Source organism: Topomyia yanbarensis, chromosome 2 (genome assembly GCF_030247195.1).
Source record: "Topomyia yanbarensis strain Yona2022 chromosome 2, ASM3024719v1, whole genome shotgun sequence".
Taxonomy (NCBI): domain Eukaryota; kingdom Metazoa; phylum Arthropoda; class Insecta; order Diptera; family Culicidae; genus Topomyia; species Topomyia yanbarensis.
The window spans coordinates 101229147-101250449 of NC_080671.1; the positions used below are offsets into that span (position 1 = coordinate 101229147).

General features: G+C 36.5%; 2 protein-coding genes across 2 annotated transcripts in view; one reads left to right on the forward strand and one right to left on the reverse strand.

Moving 5' to 3' along the window:
- Positions 1-4694: 4694 nt before the first annotated feature.
- Positions 4695-5244, reverse strand: LOC131684735 (large ribosomal subunit protein eL38). Its single transcript, XM_058967857.1, has 2 exons — positions 5117-5244; positions 4695-5045 (listed from the first exon to the last, which is right to left on the reverse strand). Exon 2 carries the CDS (start codon positions 5042-5044, stop codon positions 4832-4834), a length of 213 nt encoding a protein of 70 aa, XP_058823840.1. The 5' UTR covers position 5045; positions 5117-5244; the 3' UTR covers positions 4695-4831.
- A 13941-nt stretch (positions 5245-19185) lies between these two features.
- LOC131679021 (carnitine O-palmitoyltransferase 1, liver isoform) overlaps positions 19186-21303 on the forward strand; it is an 87665-nt gene continuing 85547 nt past the window's right edge. Inside the window, exon 1 of the mRNA XM_058959536.1 lies at positions 19186-19509. The gene's annotated coding sequence lies outside the window, so the exon portion shown is untranslated. The remainder of the gene's footprint in view (positions 19510-21303) is intronic.

Sequence of the window (21303 nt, forward strand, 5' to 3'; positions counted from 1 at the left end):
AGTGGGTGGGGGGGATGGTTTGGATTTAATCGAAGACTCCATATCAAGAAGACTGATATCTCTTTCCTTCCCCCATACAAACGAGAAGCGACAGAGGTTACAGCGCCTCTATTGGAAGAAGGGAGGAAGCTTTATGTAAAAATGTATATGTGTGTGTGCATCACTATGGAAAGTACCACCTTTACCCGCAAGTGGCGTTGCTGTTACTGTCCCCGGATTCTGGACAGAGTTGCCAGTCTTCTTGATATGGAGTCTTCGATTTAATTCAATACGGTGTGTGCTGCTTAAGAGTGTTGCGTTTGAAAAAAAATATACATATTTATTTTTATGCATGCGTGTGCGTTGTAACTTGTTAATCCATGTTTACGGCGCTTTGTAGCTGCGTAGGGTAAATAGCCTATTGGTTTTCATGTTTCATATTTCGGTTATATGTTTTTTATTAGTAAGGCATCTGACAACGTGCTTCTGTAGTTATTGCACTGTTCAGCAGCGTAGTATTTTATATAGGAGAGTACACTCAGGTTTCTTTACGCGGATTTTGAAATTTACGCGGTTTTCATTATAGCGTTTTTTTAATTTACGCGGTTTTCATTTACACGGCCTGTATCCCCTGCGTGAAAAATCTGAGTGTAATTGCATCGGAAACAATCACATTCCCAGCAGAACTTTTTGTTTTCTAATTTCAAACACTTTTGTTTCGTACTGCACACAACGGAAAATTTTAAAACAGAACTTACCGTCCCAGCAGCAGTTGAAACGGGTGTTCTTTTTCGATTCAAATTCAAGCCATGTCTTAAGCGTTACTGGACTTAAAATTGTTTTCCCAGTTTATCCAGTCAGAATATCTGTCCTACGCTTTGTATTTAAAACACAGTTCTAATTGCGTTTTAAAGTATACAACAAATAGAACGGTTGGGTATACTACTTTAAATTTTAAAATAAATCTGTTTTAAATTATGAAACAAACCGCTGTACTGAAGATATAATTATGTCAGTCCTATTACCACATAAAACACCTATATAACATAAAACGCTGCAGAATTGGTTTAATAATACAATGTTTACACTACAGAGTTATAACACGTTTTAATAATTAGCAACAAGAAAAATGTCACCAAGATAGCATAAAAACCCGTTTTAACTGGTAGTGAAAAAAGCTACATTTTTAATGTCACCGTGGTCGTGTCCTGTACACAACCCTTTAATTTTTTTTTTTCTTTCCTAAGTTTAAGATCCTGTTTGAAGTCATCTAGATCATTTGTTCTAGTCGAGCTCGGGTGATTTTTTAAAGTTCTTCGTCATTGGTTAAAGCTTCACAACGGTTTTGGCATTCAATTGCTCCAAAACCGAGAATTAAATGGGTTTTTAACACTACATTTACTAAAACTTATGTGGTTATAATCTGGGTGTGGTAGAATTTGATGGGATGACACATACAGAAGTCGAGTTTTTAATAGTAGAGTTGCGTAAAGAGGATTGGCAACATTGGACCAATAATTGGTCTTTTTTAAATTTTGGCAACCTTTTACTTTTAGTTAAATTTCAAATGACTTCACCCGAACGCTTCAGTTAGAAGTTAACTTTGCGCATTTAAAAATTTAAAATTAAGTGTTTAGTTTTATTTTGTAAAAATCAGTACGATAAATAACATCGTATAAAGAATTTAAGCTTTTTCCGGTTCTCAACTGATCCGCAACTAAGAACGAAATGCATTCATTTTTGCCGCTTGTCGTCTGATTGGGGTGTGACAAAAACAATCGAATTTGCAGCGTAAGATAAATTTGAATAAGTACATATGTATAAGTGGAATGCATACACAAATTTGTCAAAATTTTAGCTGCACTTTAACTATGAGAAATACCTTCATATTTCCACTGTCGGTGGAAGATTATTAACATTATCCAGAGCTGTTCCGGTGTTTGAAATAGTGCCAAATTTGAATATCAGTGAACATATATTTTTTAATAATTGTCATTAAGCGAAATATTCCTGGTTTTTAATAAGGTTAATATTACATCATTGAATTTTTTCTCATAATTATAATCACATAATAACGATACTCCCCACACATTCGAGCATTGTTATTCTTCGTGTCCGATAGGTAGACGTTTTGAGTGTTCAATAGGTAGATTTGCTTCAGTCTTTGCGCAACTGTTCTTTATAAACTGTGACAGAAGTATGAGCCTCGTCAGTTAAACAACATCGCCGCGTCAGGAGGGTGACTAGAGCCAGCCAGAATTTCATTAGCATCCGGCTCCAGTAACACAACCGATTCTAATTATCATCGGTTATATCACTAGAACCGTAACAGTAATTAGATCCAACTAGATTTCCTACTCGTTTTCTGTATAGTTACTGTCGGGAGGGAAGCATAGGGTAGGGACTTGAAAACCGCCTAAAATTATGCAATAACTCGTTTTCGGAACAATATTTCTGCTTTCAACCCAAAGATGTCGCTGATCATAGTTACTGCGAAATGCAAGAGAAGTTTTCAACAAGAATATTTTATTTCAATCCTAAATTATAAACATCCTATATACAAATTTTCCTTAATGATAACCCAACAAACAACGAAAGCTGGACAAGCCTTTATTAGGGGGAAATAAGTTGAACAGTAGCTGTTCTAGCCATTATTCAGCTAAATTGTTTGTCGGGAATTTCCTTTCAAAATCTATGAAATAACCCAGTTTACTCTATACGTGGTCACCCATATGACGAAGTGTTCTGCTGTTCTACCTACGTAACAATCGAAGCATGTTTTGTTATTTTTACGAGAATAATCTATCTCTTTATTATTTACAGGAAGAGAGCATTCAAACCGTAATGTACTCGAAATAAATTTTGAAGAGGAGAATCTGTAACACAAAAATACAACTTTACTCACGTAAAGTATGTGCAGTGCACCTTTAAGCTCAAATTCAGGTTACCAATTTGCCCCCTAAGGAGAATCAGCACAAAACAAAATTCAATATTTAATATTGTTAAAGAATGCGGCCCGAATCATACCCAGTGATTACAGTACCCCTATTCTCCCAATCACCTCTGTTAGTATCTAGTGACTTTCTAGTTTTCAGGGAGATTTTAGCGGCGCACAAGTGTCTTAACTTGGGAATATGTAGATGTTTGGAAAAATACGTTAACTGTTCGTCACCTTAAAATATGTGAAAGCACGAATAGGTTTGTTCCAGGACTTTTTCTTCATTTCTATCGCAAAATTCTATTAGCAAAGGAAGAAGACAAAAAGAGAAGCAAACAGAAGAACCGCTTTTTCCCGGTAACATTGGTCTAGAGAAAATTTAGAATAGGACGTAATTAACAATGAGAGATTCTCTTAGGGGTCTTTCTCTTCTGTTCATTACTCGGTCATTTCAACATTTACTACTCTACTCTTTGCATAATATTCTAGTAAAAACCGTCGGCTTTCGATATGTACTGGAAAATTAGTGCAAAGTGTTGTAATGACGTCGTAATAAACGAAAGAGAAAGTAAACAAAGAGAGGCTCTCAATGTTACTTACGTCCTATTGAAAATTTTCTCTAGATTTTATTTCAATCCTAAATAATAAACATCCTATCCAACGTCAGGAATGGTTTAAATAATGCAGTACAGTATACACAAATTTTCCTAAATGATAATTTCCTTTCAAAAACTATTAAATAACCCAGTTTACTCTATACGTGGTCACCCATATGACGAAGTGTTCTTCTGTTCTACCTACGTAACAATCGAAGCATGTTTTATTTTTACGAGAATAATCTAGTATATATTATATACAAATATATTATTATTTACAAAAAAGAGAACATTCAACCGTGCTCGAAATAAATTTGGAAGAAGAGAATCTGTAACACAAAAATACAACTTTACTCACGTAAGCTCAAATTCGGGTTACCAATTTGCCCCCTAAGGAGAATCAGCACAAAACAAAATTTAATATTGTTAAAGAATCCGGCCCGAATCGTACCCAGTGATTACAGTACCCCTATTCTCCCAATGACTTCTGTTAGTAACTAGTGACTTTCTAGTTTTCAGGGAGATTTTAGCGACGCACAAATCTTAACTTGGGGATATGTAGATGTTCGGAAAAATGCGTGAACTGTTCGTCACCTTAAAATATGTGAAAGCATGAATTGATTTGTTCCAAGACTTTTTCTTCATTTCTAGCGCAAAATTCTATTAGCAAAGGAAGAAAACAAAAAGGGAAGCAAACAAAAGAACCGCTTTCTCCCGGTAACATGGGTTTCATTATTCCAGAGCAAACCGAAAGTTGCACCTACACTCGCTTTGTCTCGTTTTTAGTCTCCGATAGTAAATAAAAGGATTTGTTTCATTGGAACAAACCTAATGTAATCTAACAATTTCTAGTCGTTAAATTAAGTAAACCGAATTACGTCCCACAATACTGGCGATTCCAGGGGTGTCATGAGAACTAGATTAGGAATAGGTAATGTTTGATTGTCGTTGGTACAGAAGGCGTCAATAAATAATATCGAACACTACTTTTTTATAATGTCCAGACGGTCGAGACGTCTGGACATTATAAAAAAGTAGTGTTCGATATTATTTATTGACTGAAAAGCCGAATATACCACCTCTGAACTATAATAGTAACTAATCCACATACTAACTGGGAACAAATCATCGAAAGCATCCGATTATGCGATCACAAAACTGCATCTATCGAAACACATACGTAGAATATTACAGGTAATTATTCCTCCTGTTCAGCATTTATTGGAATCTATTAGCACACACTAGATGTGAATTCTTCGCCAAAATTCATCGAACCAAGAGGATTTCCATTTCTTCAGGAAAACAATCAGCTCACAGTTCACTTAACCTCCTTAACCTGCAGACCTGGTGGCAAAGATTGCTTCAGCTTTTCTGCCTTCTCCTTATCCTGGACCACCAGGGTGTACAGGTACCGGGAGCAGCGGATCTTAAACTTGGTGTTGTTTTCGTTCTTCTTTATCTTGACGGCACGGGCATCCTTCCGGCGAGCCTTGATGAGAAAATCTTTCACTTCCTTAATTTCCTGCGGCATTCTGTCAATGAAACCGAAACGACCAATCGTTAGAAATAAGGATGATGAATTTCTAGCACAAAAAACACTCACTTGAAGCTAGTTTATTCGATTTTAATCAAAAATAATTCTCCGCTCACGGAACGTGTGCTGTTGACGTTTAGCACAACCCGAGAAAGAAAGACTGAAAAACATACCAACATGGCGTCGTTTCGGTTTCCGGGTAGAGCGCAGCGACACCTTTCAGGAAATTCGTTGAAGCTTTGCGTACAGAGCATGCTCGATTTGCCAAACCATTAATTTACTTTTCATCTGGACTCTAGCCGAGTCGGTATATTAGAAAAAAAAAACTCTAGAAAGAGAACTGCGGAGAGAAAAACAGCATTTTTGGCAACGTATGCCACGGCATTATATGGCAATGTTATAAGGGCATGTTCAGGAGCGTTTTATTTTGTATAGGAGTTTCAAAATAGAACTGGAACTGAAACATTCACATCCCTAGCAGAGCGTTTTGTTTTATAATTTCGAACAGCTTTGTTTTAAAATTTAAAATTGTTATACGACGGCGTTCTATTTGTTGCTGATTTTAAAACACATTTAGAACTGTGTTTTAAATACATGGAGAGTACTCAGCACAGACACTTAGACCCGATAGACCGGGGAAAAATAAATTTGAATGCAGCAACGCCAAAAGCATCGCGAGACATAAATTTTAAACTGAATGGAACACCCGCAAAAACTGCTGCTGGGAACAGCAAGTTCTAATTTTAAAATTTTCAGTTTTATATTATAAAACTGTCAAAATTATGAATCTAGAAATGAAACACTCCTGAACATGCCCTTGATAGGCAATGTTCGATTGGATTCGTTTTTGACAGCTAAACGCGAATCCAATCGATCCAAACTGGAGTCTCCGCAGTTCTCTTTCTAGAGTTTTTCTACGGAATATTTGATTATTGGTTGGTTTAAAAATAAGCTTTTTCATTTTTCGAATAACAAATGATTACCGAATGTCGTTTTTCGTCTTTCTCGATACAGCCGACGTTAAAGATACGTACACTCAAAAAAATGTAATCGTTATGCCTATTGATTTTACACATAGATTTTTGCAATTAGCGGAGGCAGATAGACACTATTTGCTGGCACATAAACCTAATGTATGTATTTACAAGACATATTAATCTTACATTCACATTTCATAACTATAAGGCACATAAAACCCGTTTCTATAACAATACGCACATATAACTCATGTGTGTGCATACATAGTTTATACAGTTGACACATAGAAGGTATGTGTGCGCGTGATAACATTAGCATTTCTTCCTCATATAGATTTTAAGTGGTTTGAAGCAAATAGAATTAACGTTTGGATTTTTTTCAGTGTAGGAAAACTATTTTTTTTTCACTTTTTGGTATACGTAAAAAGATGAAAAAAAAATATTTTAAAAAATTAATTCAACTTTTATTGGCGGCTGCATTCAGTGATGCCACAAGTACAGATTTATCTAGAAAGTTACAGATTTTTCAAGCATTTTTGGTACAGATTGCAGATTTTTGTAAAAAGTACAGATTGGCACAGAATTTTTTTTGAACGAAACAGCAGCGCAAAATAATTAACAGTGCAAACCTAGGGGCAGATCACTTGTGATGCATTTTGAAAAATCAGCTAAATTAAATCATTTCTTTCCATCAAAATAGAAATTCGTAATATATTTTGCGTTGCGTGTAAGACGTCAAAACCCTACAAAAAACTAGCCCTACATTCAGCAAAACGTCGAGCAAAGTGAATCAGCATAGGTCGTTTGTTAAACATACTTTTCTGCGAGGGAGTGCAAAGTTGATGCAAAAATGGAAATTAAATGCATTTTTTTCGAATTTGATGCAAATTTGTTATACATTTCTAGAGTGATCTGCCCCTAGGTTCAAACCCAGTAAACAGCCAGCAAATATTGAGATAGGCCACTGACAAAATTACGCCGAGAAGCTGAACCGGAGCTGTCGATATTAGGATGCGAGATATGAGGAATCCGTTTGCAGCAAATCAAATGGTGCTTGCCGTAGTAAAAGAAGACAATCCGCGCAGATCTGCTCGGCCTTCATGCAGACAGCATTCCTTTCATTTACTACAAGCAGATTTCTCGCATATCGCATCTTAATGTCAGTTCCAGCTCGTCAGTCCGAATTGAAAATATGTACATCAAATGATATTTTTTCAAATAACCTAGTTATTATTTTGATAATAAATCCAGTGCAGATTTTTCTATATAAAAGTCCAGATTGAAAAGATTTTTCAACTTCTGGTACAGATTTAATTGTGGCAACACTGGCTACATTCCCAAATGCGCACCCTTCTTTCTTTCCCTTCCGCCGTTCAGTTTTGTATTTCCGAACTTTTGCCAAGTGCTGTTATGCAGCAAACTTAGTTTAATCAAATACAAATATTTGTATTCGGTTTGATCGAAGATAAACTCAAGCTCTAAGGCGACTTTTTCCGATCTTTTACCGTATTGTGTATAAACGGTTCTGCGCCAAAGTACATGAAGGGTTCGAATAGGGATCTTTAACTTGGAAAAATTGTGTCAATTTTTCATGTGTATTGATAATGGGTGTCCTTACGAGTACACTCATATCATTCTTAAGCATTAATTATTCTTTTCTGATTTTTAAATTTAAAAAAAAACCAAATTAAATTCTACCAACAAACTGACAGTTGCCAGTTTGTTGGTAGAATTTAATTTCTAGATCGGAAAACTAGAAGTGGCAGGGTCTAGGGGCAGATCACTTGTGATGCATTTTGAAAAATCAGCGAAATTAAATGCATTTCTTTCCATCAAAATAGAAATTCAAAATGTATTTTGCGTTACGTGTAAGACGTCAAAACCCTACAAAAAACTAGCCCTATATTCATCACAACGTCGAACAAAGTGGATCAGCGTAGGACGATTGTTAAACAATTTTTTGTGCGAGGGAGCGCAAAGTTGATGCAAAAATGGAAATTTTTTGCATTTTTTCTAATTTGATGCAAATTTGTTATACATTCCTAGAGTGATCTGCCCCTAGGGCAGGGTTATTAGAACATGCTTAATATTTAACGGGTTTAACTTTTGTCCTCTGCTGATGATGGTCGAGCTTAGGCTGCATAACTATGAATCACTCGAGTTCACCAGCATGTCTCTTGGCATAGATAGACTTGTTTATCTTTACCGTGAGAACCGAAAAATCATAGTCTTTTCCGCCTAAGTTATTTCTATTTGATTTTCACAAAATTTCGAATTGTGAAATGAAAAGTTATCTTTGATACAAAAAAACTTTGTAGTAAATATACAATAAAAGTAAGAGCTGGGCCAAATTACTTAAAAATAAGTTTTAAGCAATAACTTCGAAATGTGTAAACCGATTTGCGAAAACTTATGTTTTCCTGAAAACGCGACCGACTGTGCACGCTTTCCTTTCAAACGGTTTTTCACGATCGCATATCAGATCTTATATACGGCAAAAGGTTCGTATTGGACCAACCCAATTTCTATTATTGACACACCGATTAAACGAAAACAGCTGATAGTCTCGCACAAATCAAGATATTAAATAAACAATATTATTCGGCAGATCCAAAATCACGATAATGCACTTGATTCAATTAATTACTGTTGCCAACAAATATCTTGTTTTTCGGCGTACATATTTTTCAAAAAAAAAAATTAAAGGGTTGTGTACAGGACACGACCACGGTGACATTAAAAATGTAGCTTTTTTCACTACCAGTTAAAACGGGTTTTTATGCTATCTTGGTGACATTTTTCTTGTTGCTAATTATTAAAACGTGTTATAACTCTGTAGTGTAAACATTGTATTATTAAACCAATTCTGCAGCGTTTTATGTTATATAGGTGTTTTATGTGGTAATAGGACTGACATAATTATATCTTCAGTACAGCGGTTTGTTTCATAATTTAAAACAGATTTATTTTAAAATTTAAAGTAGTATACCCAACCGTTCTATTTGTTGTATACTTTAAAACGCAATTAGAACTGTGTTTTAAATACAAAGCGTAGGACAGATATTCTGACTGGATAAACTGGGAAAACAATTTTAAGTCCAGTAACGCTTAAGACATGGCTTGAATTTGAATCGAAAAAGAACACCCGTTTCAACTGCTGCTGGGACGGTAAGTTCTGTTTTAAAATTTTCCGTTGTGTGCAGTACGAAACAAAAGTGTTTGAAATTAGAAAACAAAAAGTTCTGCTGGGAATGTGATTGTTTCCGATGCAATTACACTCAGATTTTTCACGCAGGGGATACAGGCCGTGTAAATGAAAACCGCGTAAATTAAAAAAACGCTATAATGAAAACCGCGTAAATTTCAAAATCCGCGTAAAGAAACCTGAGTGTACTCTTGTCGTATCCATGGTCGAAGCATTCTCCGCTTCAAAGAGTCTTCACCTATCAATAGTTCTTAACAGACCGAATCGTATTCGCACTTCCATCGGTTTCTCTGCCGCAAAATATATCAACACACGCTTACGTGTGTTCGATGTCTGTAGTCACTGCATGACACGCTGAAACGCACACAGCTGTACTCATTGCTCTTGTATTTTGTCAACCAGTCAATCCCTCTTCTTCTCACAAGGCATATATAGTGAAACTTACACACCAATGAGACTGCTTGAATGTTCTTATTCTGTTGCATTCACATTCGTACCGATTCATTAAGGTGGAATGTATACGTTATACTCACATATTCTAATATTGGAATGATATTTCTTAAAATTATCGGTTTTAGATAAATTATTTCTCTTCCAACAATATCTTATACACTACATCCTTTCTCACCTCTACTCCAACGGAAAATATGGTATCGAAAAATCCAAAATATATCATGAAAGTTCTGTATTATTGAGTACTGTTCTTTATATGAACGTCTCGCGCACAAGCTCTCTGTATTCGCTATTTATATCCCATAGTCCATTATCTTGTATCATGGATAAATAAAATTTTTCTTGTGCACACAAACAAAGAAACAATCGTGACGTTGTAATGAGCATTCGAACCCAACTCGTTTCTTCTCGCACGATGCAACATATTTCCGACGTCACTCGCGCCTTCTCGCATGACTTAAAACAAACCAAATTCCAGATTTGGATAGTGGACACAAACATAATTCGCGTCCTCCCAAATGATTCTTAAACTACTATCCGTCCTCTCATACGAAACCAAACATAATTCGTGTCTTGTCGCTCGAATTCAAACCTATCTTACCCGATTCGTGTCCTCTCGCACGAATTTAAACCTATTTCGCGTTCGCTCTCACGCATTCAAACATATTCCACCCAATTCGCATCCTCTCGTACGAATCGAAAGCTAATTCGCGTCCTCTCGCACGAATCCAAACATAATTCGTGCCCTCTCGCACGAATTCAAACATATTTCGCATCCTCTCACACGAATTCTATCATCCGATTCGCGGCCTCTCGCACGAATTCAATCATGTTCCACCCGATTCGCGTCCTCTTGCACGAATTCAATCATGTTCCACCCGATTCGCATCCTCTCGCACGAATCCACACCTATTCGCGTCCTCTCACACGAATTCAAACATATTCCATCTGACTCGCGTCTTCTCGCACGAATCCAAACATGATTCGCGTCCTCGCGCACGAATCCAAACATAATTCGCGTCCTCTTGCACGAATTCAAACATATTCCATCCGATTCGCGTCCTCTCGCACGAATCGGAGCATGATTCGCGTCCTTTCGCACGAATCGGAGCATGATTCGCGTCCTCTCGCACGAATCGGAGCATGATTCGCGTCCTCTCGCACGAATCCAAACATAATTCGCGTCCTTTCGCACGAATCCAAACCTATTCGCGTCCTCTCGCACGAATTCATACATATTCCATCCGATTCGTGTCCTCTCGCACGAACCCAAACATAATTTGCGTCCTCTCGCACGAATTCAAACATATTTCATCTGATTCGCGTCCTCTCGCACGAATCGGAACATGATTCGCGTCCTCTCGCACGAATCCAAACATAATTCGCGTCCTCTCGCACGAATTCAAACATATTTCATCTGATTCGCGTCCTCTCCCACGAATCGGACCATGATTCGCGTCCTCTCGCACGAATCCAAACATAATTCGCGTCCTCTCGCACGAATTCAAATATAATTCGCGTCCTCTCGCACGAATCAATACAATTCAACCCTGATTCGTGCTTTCAAACACGAATCAATATTCGGTCAAAACGCAAGAAATCTTTAACAAACATGTTCTCATTTGTATTTTCATCTTCTTGATTACCACTACGGAAACTTAAAGGCAACAAAAATACCAATTCCGTTGTACTGTACATGGATATTCTGTCGTTTTTCCGCACGTCAATATCTTTTCACCTCACACGATCAAACTCAACAAAACTGCAAAAAGTTCCTCTTGCTTTCATTAGTTTGCAAAGCCAAACCAAAAGTGCATGATGCTATTTAAAACGCGAATACATATTTACTTCGCTTTTTTCTCAAGCACTAGTCACTGGGAGCCACTGCGCCATTGTCGTATCCATGGTCGAAGCATTCTCCGCTTCAAAGAGTCTTCACCTATCAATAGTTCTTAACAGACTGAATCGTATTCGCACTTCCATCGGTTTCTCTGCCGCAAAATATATCAACACACGCTTACGTGTGTTCGATGTCTGTAGTCACTGCATGACACGCTGAAACGCACACAGCTGTACTCATTGCTCTTGTATTTTGTCAACCAGTCAATCCCTCTTCTTCTCACAAGGCATATATAGTGAAACTTACACACCAATGAGACTGCTTGAATGTTCTTATTCTGTTGCATTCACATTCGTACCGATTCATTAAGGTGGAATGTATACGTTATACTCACATATTCTAATATTGGAATGATATTTCTTAAAATTATCGGTTTTAGATAAATTATTTCTCTTCCAACAATATCTTATACACTACACTCTCCTATATAAAATACTACGCTGCTGAACAGTGCAATAACTACAGAAGCACGTTGTCAGATGCCTTACTAATAAAAAACATATAACCGAAATATGAAACATGAAAACCAATAGGCTATTTACCCTACGCAGCTACAAAGCGCCGTAAACATGGATTAACAAGTTACAACGCACACGCATGCATAAAAATAAATATGTATATTTTTTTTCAAACGCAACACTCTTAAGCAGCACACACCGTATTGAATTAAATCGAAGACTCCATATCAAGAAGACTGGCAACTCTGTCCAGAATCCGGGGACAGTAACAGCAACGCCACTTGCGGGTAAAGGTGGTACTTTCCATAGTGATGCACACACACATATACATTTTTACATAAAGCTTCCTCCCTTCTTCCAATAGAGGCGCTGTAACCTCTGTCGCTTCTCGTTTGTATGGGGGAAGGAAAGAGATATCAGTCTTCTTGATATGGAGTCTTCGATTAAATCCAAACCATCCCCCCCACCCACTTTGCAAATCATTCTGTGACACCGTGCTGGTACCCGAAAAATCCGCACACGGCCACCGCTGCCGAAAATGCATAGCGTCTACCGCTTATTGTAGTGCCCAGACGCTGCAGCCATGATCTTACCAGTTCGACATAAGAACAAAAACTGATTCAAACGGGTACGCGTCACCTCTATTTATAAACTAACCGTATATGGTTTAGTCACTTAGGTGCGAGTGTGTGCAAATGCCAACGTTACCGAAAATCGATAGCGCTTATTGCATCGCCCGGAGACGATGTTGCTCATATGGGATAAGAGCAACAACTGATTTAAACGGACATGCGTTGCTTCTATTTATGACTTTTCGTGTTTCATTGAGCAACTAAGCTGCCCTCTCTTGACGGCTGTGTCTGAGAAATCTGCCTCACGAATGGTAATTTTCCCGTTTTTCGTGAACTTTTTAATTTTACCAATTTCCAAAAGTCTACTTTTATTGGGGATATATTAAATTATTACCAATATTTAAGTTAGGTGTTTCTGAATCGGTTGGTGTATGAATGATTAAAATCCATCTAGTAATATCGGAGTTATAAGCGTGCAAACCTTACATAGTTTCGTTACATGGGAGATAGTTTAGATTTTAGAATGACACCTATCCCCAGATAGTGGAGTAAGACATTTTTAATGTCAAAAACGCTACTCAACAACATTTGCCCCTAGCGCACACAAAAGATGAGAACCGCAAAATTTGCTACATGACAGCCATAAAAATGATATGTACGCTTTTCATAATATTACCATAGCTGATTAACAGCTGGGGGTCCGAATTGGCCAGCGGTCCGAATTGGCCCACTTCCCCTATTTTTTTGCATTCTTTCATATTTTTATATTCATATATTTTAATATATTTATATTTTTGTTTTTCTAGGTTTTTATATTTTTATACTTTTTTATCTTTATATTATTATATTTTTATATATTTATTATTCTACATGTTTATATTTTTATATTTCTGTGTTTTTATATTTTTATATTTTCGAAGTTGATTTTTTTACTTTTATTTTTTACTGTGTAGTTAGAATTTAAAATAATCTAAATTCATAAATTTTAAAAATTTTAAATTCCTAGATCCTAAAATTATTATTTTTAATCAATATTTTAAAATTTTTGAATTTTTGTATATTTTTTTTAACATTTTAAAATTCTTACATCTTCAATTTTTGAATCCTTGCATTTTAAATTTTTTTCTACATATGTAAATTGTTAAGTTTCTCGATCTTTAAATTTTCGCATTCCCAAATATTTAAATCTTACAATTTTCAAATTTTTCGATCTTAAAATTTTTAAATCATTGAATTTTTAATATCCAATTTTAGGAAAGTGAATATTTAAATTTGGAAATTTCAATCTTTAATAATTTAAAAATTTTGAAATTCAAATTTTCGAAAATTTTGAAATTTTTGAATCCAAAATTTCAAAAAAATTTAGGTAATAGATTTAGAAAATGATTCTTTTTAAATTTTTGTATTAAAAAGTTTAGGATTCTAAGCAGTCAAAAATTCAAACAATTAAAAATTTAAGGCTTGAAAGCCGTAAAAATTAAAAAAAATTAAAATATTTTAAAATTCAGGGATTTGAAAATTTAGGAATTCAAAATTTATTGATTTACAAATATGAACATTCAGAATTCTAAAAGTTCATAAATCCAAAAATTTTAAAATTTGGCCATATAAAGATTTTATTTCAAAATTTAAAGGTTTTATCCTTGTGGGCATAAGACTCAATTCACAGCCGTGTGCCATCTCAATTCCATAGAATATTGCATGAAAATGTGCAACCTCACTTTCTGACAGCTGAGAGAGCTTTCCCACACTACTTTTACAGTAAACGGCAAGTTACGGCGGATAGCCTAGAACAACGTTTCAATAGCCTACCGATCGCCAGCATCTAGTTTAACCTGCCTGTCCACCATTTCGTTTACTGGGTGTTTACTTGAACTTAGCAAATATTCCATTCCATCCAATGCAAGAAATTAACTTAGAATTGCTTTTAATTTCTAGCACCATGTAAAAAAGCTCGCCGAACTGTCATTTTTTCGAACATTTTTACTCGCTGATCAGATGACGTCGCCCTAATAAACAAAAATTATACACGGATTTTACCCCATATGATGAAACCATTACACTTATCGTTTGAATGATACCCTGAACACGTCGTTAGGCTCTTGAATCGTACGACTACCCAGGAAACCACTAAGCACTAAAGCAAGCATTATAATCACATTATAACAGCTTTTCGATACTTATAGGCTCTATACAAGATATGCAAATGTCTATAAGCTTTATACAAGCTTTGCAAATGCTTATAAGCACTACGAATATCAAACATTAAAACAGGCTTATAAACCCTGTAGCTATATGCCAGATAGGTAGTCAACGATGCAATTTTAATGCCTGTTATGGTTGACATTTCCATTACTCCAAACAATAAATTCCAAATCAAAACAAATTTGATATGAGACGCAATGTAAGCCTAGCAAACCTTATCAGCTTCCGAGGTTTGCGCATGTCGTCGTAAACAAATTAGAGGGTGTAAAACCTATGAGCCATAAAATATGGTACAATGCGATGATTTGTTGCAATTTAGATATTAAAAATTGATATCAACTTATTTTGGACTCCCCTCGATTTTCCTTCTTGACAGCTATTTGTTTATCGAGTTAGAATAATCAAAAAGTGAAAAATTTCGTGACGGTAGGTCGCCTGCTCTTTTTGATCAAATTATTTAAAAATGTTCAAACCAATGGATGTCGAATATCAAATGATTGAGGAACCTTTCATTGAAGATCATAATATGACCAAAGAGGGGACTTCTGAAATCCATGTTGAAGAACATTTGTAGTTCGAATTTGTTGAATTCAACGAGCTATATGTTGACAAATCTAAGAGACATATCACAGCTAAATAATGATAATAAGAGTCTGCTTGCTGAATTCCTAGAATCGCCTGAAACACTCACACGAACAGGAACATAACGATTCAAGCGACGTAGTCCTGCTGTTTTAACATTGCGCCGAACAGTTGAATGCCACAAGGCGAAAACCGAAGAAAAAAAAATTAAAGGGTTGTGTACAGGACACGACCACGGTGACATTAAAAATGTAGCTTTTTTCACTACCAGTTAAAACGGGTTTTTATGCTATCTTGGTGACATTTTTCTTGTTGCTAATTATTAAAACGTGTTATAACTCTGTAGTGTAAACATTGTATTATTAAACCAATTCTGCAGCGTTTTATGTTATATAGGTGTTTTATGTGGTAATAGGACTGACATAATTATATCTTCAGTACAGCGGTTTGTTTCATAATTTAAAACAGATTTATTTTAAAATTTAAAGTAGTATACCCAACCGTTCTATTTGTTGTATACTTTAAAACGCAATTAGAACTGTGTTTTAAATACAAAGCGTAGGACAGATATTCTGACTGGATAAACTGGGAAAACAATTTTAAGTCCAGTAACGCTTAAGACATGGCTTGAATTTGAATCGAAAAAGAACACCCGTTTCAACTGCTGCTGGGACGGTAAGTTCTGTTTTAAAATTTTCCGTTGTGTGCAGTACGAAACAAAAGTGTTTGAAATTAGAAAACAAAAAGTTCTGCTGGGAATGTGATTGTTTCCGATGCAATTACACTCAGATTTTTCACGCAGGGGATACAGGCCGTGTAAATGAAAACCGCGTAAATTAAAAAAACGCTATAATGAAAACCGCGTAAATTTCAAAATCCGCGTAAAGAAACCTGAGTGTACTCTCCTATATAAAATACTACGCTGCTGAACAGTGCAATAACTACAGAAGCACGTTGTCAGATGCCTTACTAATAAAAAACATATAACCGAAATATGAAACATGAAAACCAATAGGCTATTTACCCTACGCAGCTACAAAGCGCCGTAAACATGGATTAACAAGTTACAACGCACACGCATGCATAAAAATAAATATGTATATTTTTTTTCAAACGCAACACTCTTAAGCAGCACACACCGTATTGAATTAAATCGAAGACTCCATATCAAGAAGACTGGCAACTCTGTCCAGAATCCGGGGACAGTAACAGCAACGCCACTTGCGGGTAAAGGTGGTACTTTCCATAGTGATGCACACACACATATACATTTTTACATAAAGCTTCCTCCCTTCTTCCAATAGAGGCGCTGTAACCTCTGTCGCTTCTCGTTTGTATGGGGGAAGGAAAGAGATATCAGTCTTCTTGATATGGAGTCTTCGATTAAATCCAAACCATCCCCCCCACCCACTTTGCAAATCATTCTGTGACACCGTGCTGGTACCCGAAAAATCCGCACACGGCCACCGCTGCCGAAAATGCATAGCGTCTACCGCTTATTGTAGTGCCCAGACGCTGCAGCCATGATCTTACCAGTTCGACATAAGAACAAAAACTGATTCAAACGGGTACGCGTCACCTCTATTTATAAACTAACCGTATATGGTTTAGTCACTTAGGTGCGAGTGTGTGCAAATGCCAACGTTACCGAAAATCGATAGCGCTTATTGCATCGCCCGGAGACGATGTTGCTCATATGGGATAAGAGCAACAACTGATTTAAACGGACATGCGTTGCTTCTATTTATGACTTTTCGTGTTTCATTGAGCAACTAAGCTGCCCTCTCTTGACGGCTGTGTCTGAGAAATCTGCCTCACGAATGGTAATTTTCCCGTTTTTCGTGAACTTTTTAATTTTACCAATTTCCAAAAGTCTACTTTTATTGGGGATATATTAAATTATTACCAATATTTAAGTTAGGTGTTTCTGAATCGGTTGGTGTATGAATGATTAAAATCCATCTAGTAATATCGGAGTTATAAGCGTGCAAACCTTACATAGTTTCGTTACATGGGAGATAGTTTAGATTTTAGAATGACACCTATCCCCAGATAGTGGAGTAAGACATTTTTAATGTCAAAAAGGAAAGTAAAGGAAGAGAAACAAAGAAAAACAGAGCTTAGAAAGAATAACAAGAAACCACCTCGTAATCAAAAGAATTAAAAATTAATATTTAGTACAAGAAGATTCCTGACGAACTTTGAACCTTGATTTATCATCCACTTGAGGATTTTACTCCATAATACTGCTACAGATGAATTGTTACACGAAATTTATTATTATTAACTCTATTGCATAACATTTAATGCTGCTTTGTTAAGTCTGCAGTAACCTAATGGTACCAAAAGTTTTTCTATTTCTCAAAATGATAGAACCAAAAAAATACTTCATGCAGTCAGCCCTCCATATAAAGATTAATGTACCATTTTTTATTGGCAGTCACTGATTTGCTTATTTTCTTCTTTCATGCATTAAATATACTGCAAAGAGAACGAGTCAGTAGGTCAGTTTAGCAAAAAAAAACTTCACTGTTTCCAAAATATATTCAGTCACATTCAGTGTGTCCAAAATACGCTTGGAACGCTGTCCAAATTAGTGTGGAAGGGTCCGAAATGTGAAAAATTCATGCTATGAATAAATGTCATTTTCGAGTTTATGTCAATGTATAAAACATCCATTGACAGTTTTCTTTCAAGAACAGAAATTTTGGAGCAGACTCGTGCATGTATTGCATTAAAAACGTAGGCAAGCAAATATTTTTGACGCTCACGTAATTTCACTTCCTCTAGGGGTCCAAAATTGGTTGGTTACCCTATTTCTTCTTGTTACAGAAAAAATGGTTCTTTTCGTTTCTCTACACTCGATAACACAAGATAAGAGTAAAATAGTTATGACCATAATCACAATACCTTTTCCTTACACGCAAAATTTTATTTATGCATCGATTGCATACTTTTCTATCTGCCTCTCGTTTCTTCTGCTGTAAACTTTATACATTGGACATATCCGGTCTATCCACTCATTGAATGCTTACTAGAAGCACAGACTAACAGACATAACACTATGAAAGAATTCCCTCAAAAAACATCGATCCGACAACTTTCCCACAGCACTAGCTCCACCTTTTATTCACGGTTCCAAACACTCATTTACTGGTGGGTTACCCATCATGTTTGGAAACAATTTTTCACTAGTGGTCTATCCCCCATATGCTTGTTCATATGTCAGTGGCGCCTTAATTTCAAATGTGGCCACAGTCCCAACTACAAATATATTTAAAATGACCGTTAAAGCAGGCGAAGCTTTGTTTTTGAGTGTTATGTCTATGCTAGAAGTATATGCATGAAAATACATAAAAATCACAGCAGAAGAAAATGTTTTCAGTGCACAAAAAATTGAAATTTTCTTGCTGACCCCTCTTTACAATGAATTATTGCTTGTGGCAGTAAAAACTGGATTCTAACCACACTGCGCACTTACTATTCTTCTATTGAATTCTTCTCATAGACTGGTTAGCTCGACTGGTCTGTCCATGAAAATACCATCTCTATCACTTGAAATACATGTGATTTGACAGCTCGCAGTTTTCAGTAGCAGTTTGATCACTCGCACTTCGAAAGTGCGGAGTCCAGGTTGGTGGGAAGTGCGCAATATTGTCTTTTATTTCTGCGAGATGGCGATCCACTTCGGTTGTCACTTTTCTACTGACAGCTGTTTTCAGTTATGTTTTGTTCACATTCTTCTGTAGATGTACTTTTCGTTTATTTTTTTACCAGATTAGTCTCGTTTTGAGCTGGGTTTTAAGACGTTGCTCACTTCGCTGTAGTGCGGTGCATAGTTTTCTTACACGCAATTAATCGTATAGTGTTATTGGTTGCTTTTTTCAGAGAATTCTTATCTGATAGTGGAATTAAAATCCTATCGAAGCTTGCGATACATAATTTGATTGGCAGCGCCGAAACCTGTGCAAAGCTACGAAGTTAGCTCCAAATGAAACGTGATTTTTATCCAAAAATAGAGTGAAAACTGAAGTTTCTGTCGCAAAATAAAAAAAAAGTTCCTGGGAATCACACGACGGATTCTATAGCCTGCTGTGTGTGCAAAATCAGGTAAGCTCGAATACAAGCCAATAAAGCTTGTCTCAAAAAAATACTTTGCAAGTATAATAAAGTAATTATTGCCGCGTAGCAAAACAGCTCTTGTCAGTCAACGTGCCTAATTTTTCGCTGACCCACTTTCGATCGATTTGATTGCGTTCTCTTTGTGTGAGTTGCGGGTAGAAATGAGAAACGTACACGTGTATGTTGTTTAGTAGACTCCGCAAATCCACACCTCTATGTACTGTAATAAGCCACTTATTCGTCGAGGAAGCGCGCATTCCTTTATCTGAATAATTCAAACACGGAAAGATTTAATTTGAGATTGTATTGTTATTCAGATTTTTTTTGATGCCGTTTTACATCTGACATAAATGGATTGGATCACAAAATTCGACAGCTCATCTGGGAAGTAAAAACAACTCGAGTCATGTATGCGGCCTGGTCGGACACATTAGTAGATATGAAAGACTAGATTAGGATTTAGCTAAGGGTTACTGTATGGACTGAGAGTAAATTAAGAACTCGTTTAATCTCGACCGAGACAAGTAGGAATTTTGTAGTACCAATTCCGGACGAAGATAACTCACTTAGATTAGACCTCATATTCGCTGACAAATATTATTCGTATTTGGACAAGAAAGCCACTTTATTACCAAAGTAAAAACGATGGAAGAAATGATCAATTAAAATAACTAAATTAGTTGAAATTACGAAGGCTATACGTTGTATTTTGCCTTTCTCAATAGAAAGGTATTGCAATTGCTCTGAAAACCGACTTTTAACGGAGGCCCGGAGGGCCGAGTGACATATACCATTCGATTCAGTTCGTCGAGTTCGGCAAATGTCTGTGTGTGTGTGTGTATGTATGTGTGTATGTATGTATGTGTGTGTATGTGCGTATGTGTGTGTGTATGTGACCAAAAATGTCACTCATTTTTCTCAGAGATGGCTGAACCGATTTTGACAAACTTAGTCTCAAATGAAAGGTGCAACGTTCCCATAAGCTGCTATTGAATTTCTAATGGATCCGACTTCCGGTTCCGGAATTACAGGGTGATGAGTACGAACACGCAGAAAATGTCGATTTTAATAAATTCTGCAATGAATGTATAAAGGTGAATTTTTTTCCAAAATATGACCACAACTGCTTCGATTTGTAGTATTAGGTCACTAACATCCATTCAAAGTCTATTTGGCCACATTGGCCACCATCATCGGTTCCGGAAGCCCCGGCGGAAGTATCTAAATTCAGAATAACAGTCACATCGGTTTCTCGGAGATGGCTAGACCGATTCGACTAAGCTTGGCCTCAAATGAAAGGTATTGCGTCCCCGTAAATGGCTATTTAATTTCATCCCGATCCGACTTCCGGTTCCGGAGTTACAGGTTGTGGCGAGCGATCACATAGCAAATTGTGATTCTAACCGATACTCCGATGAAAGCAAAAAAGGTAAAAATTTCGCTAAAACCTCAAACAACTTAAATTTGCTGTTCTAGGTCACCGACGGCCAACCAAACTTTCGTTGACTACATTGACCACCATAGACGGTTCCGGAAGTGCCCCGGCCATCTTTCAAAATTTACGAACTCACATCAGTTTCCCGAAAATGGTTGGGCCGATTTTCACAAACTTAGTCCCAAATGATAGCTATAATATCCCCATAGATGTCAATAAAATTTCGTACGGATCGCTTATATGGGTCCGGAAATATAGACTAAATCGTCCGGTCACATATGAAATTCCCATATAAGCCGGAACTCAATTTTTTTCAAAGGGGGGACCTCATGAAATTTCAGAAATCG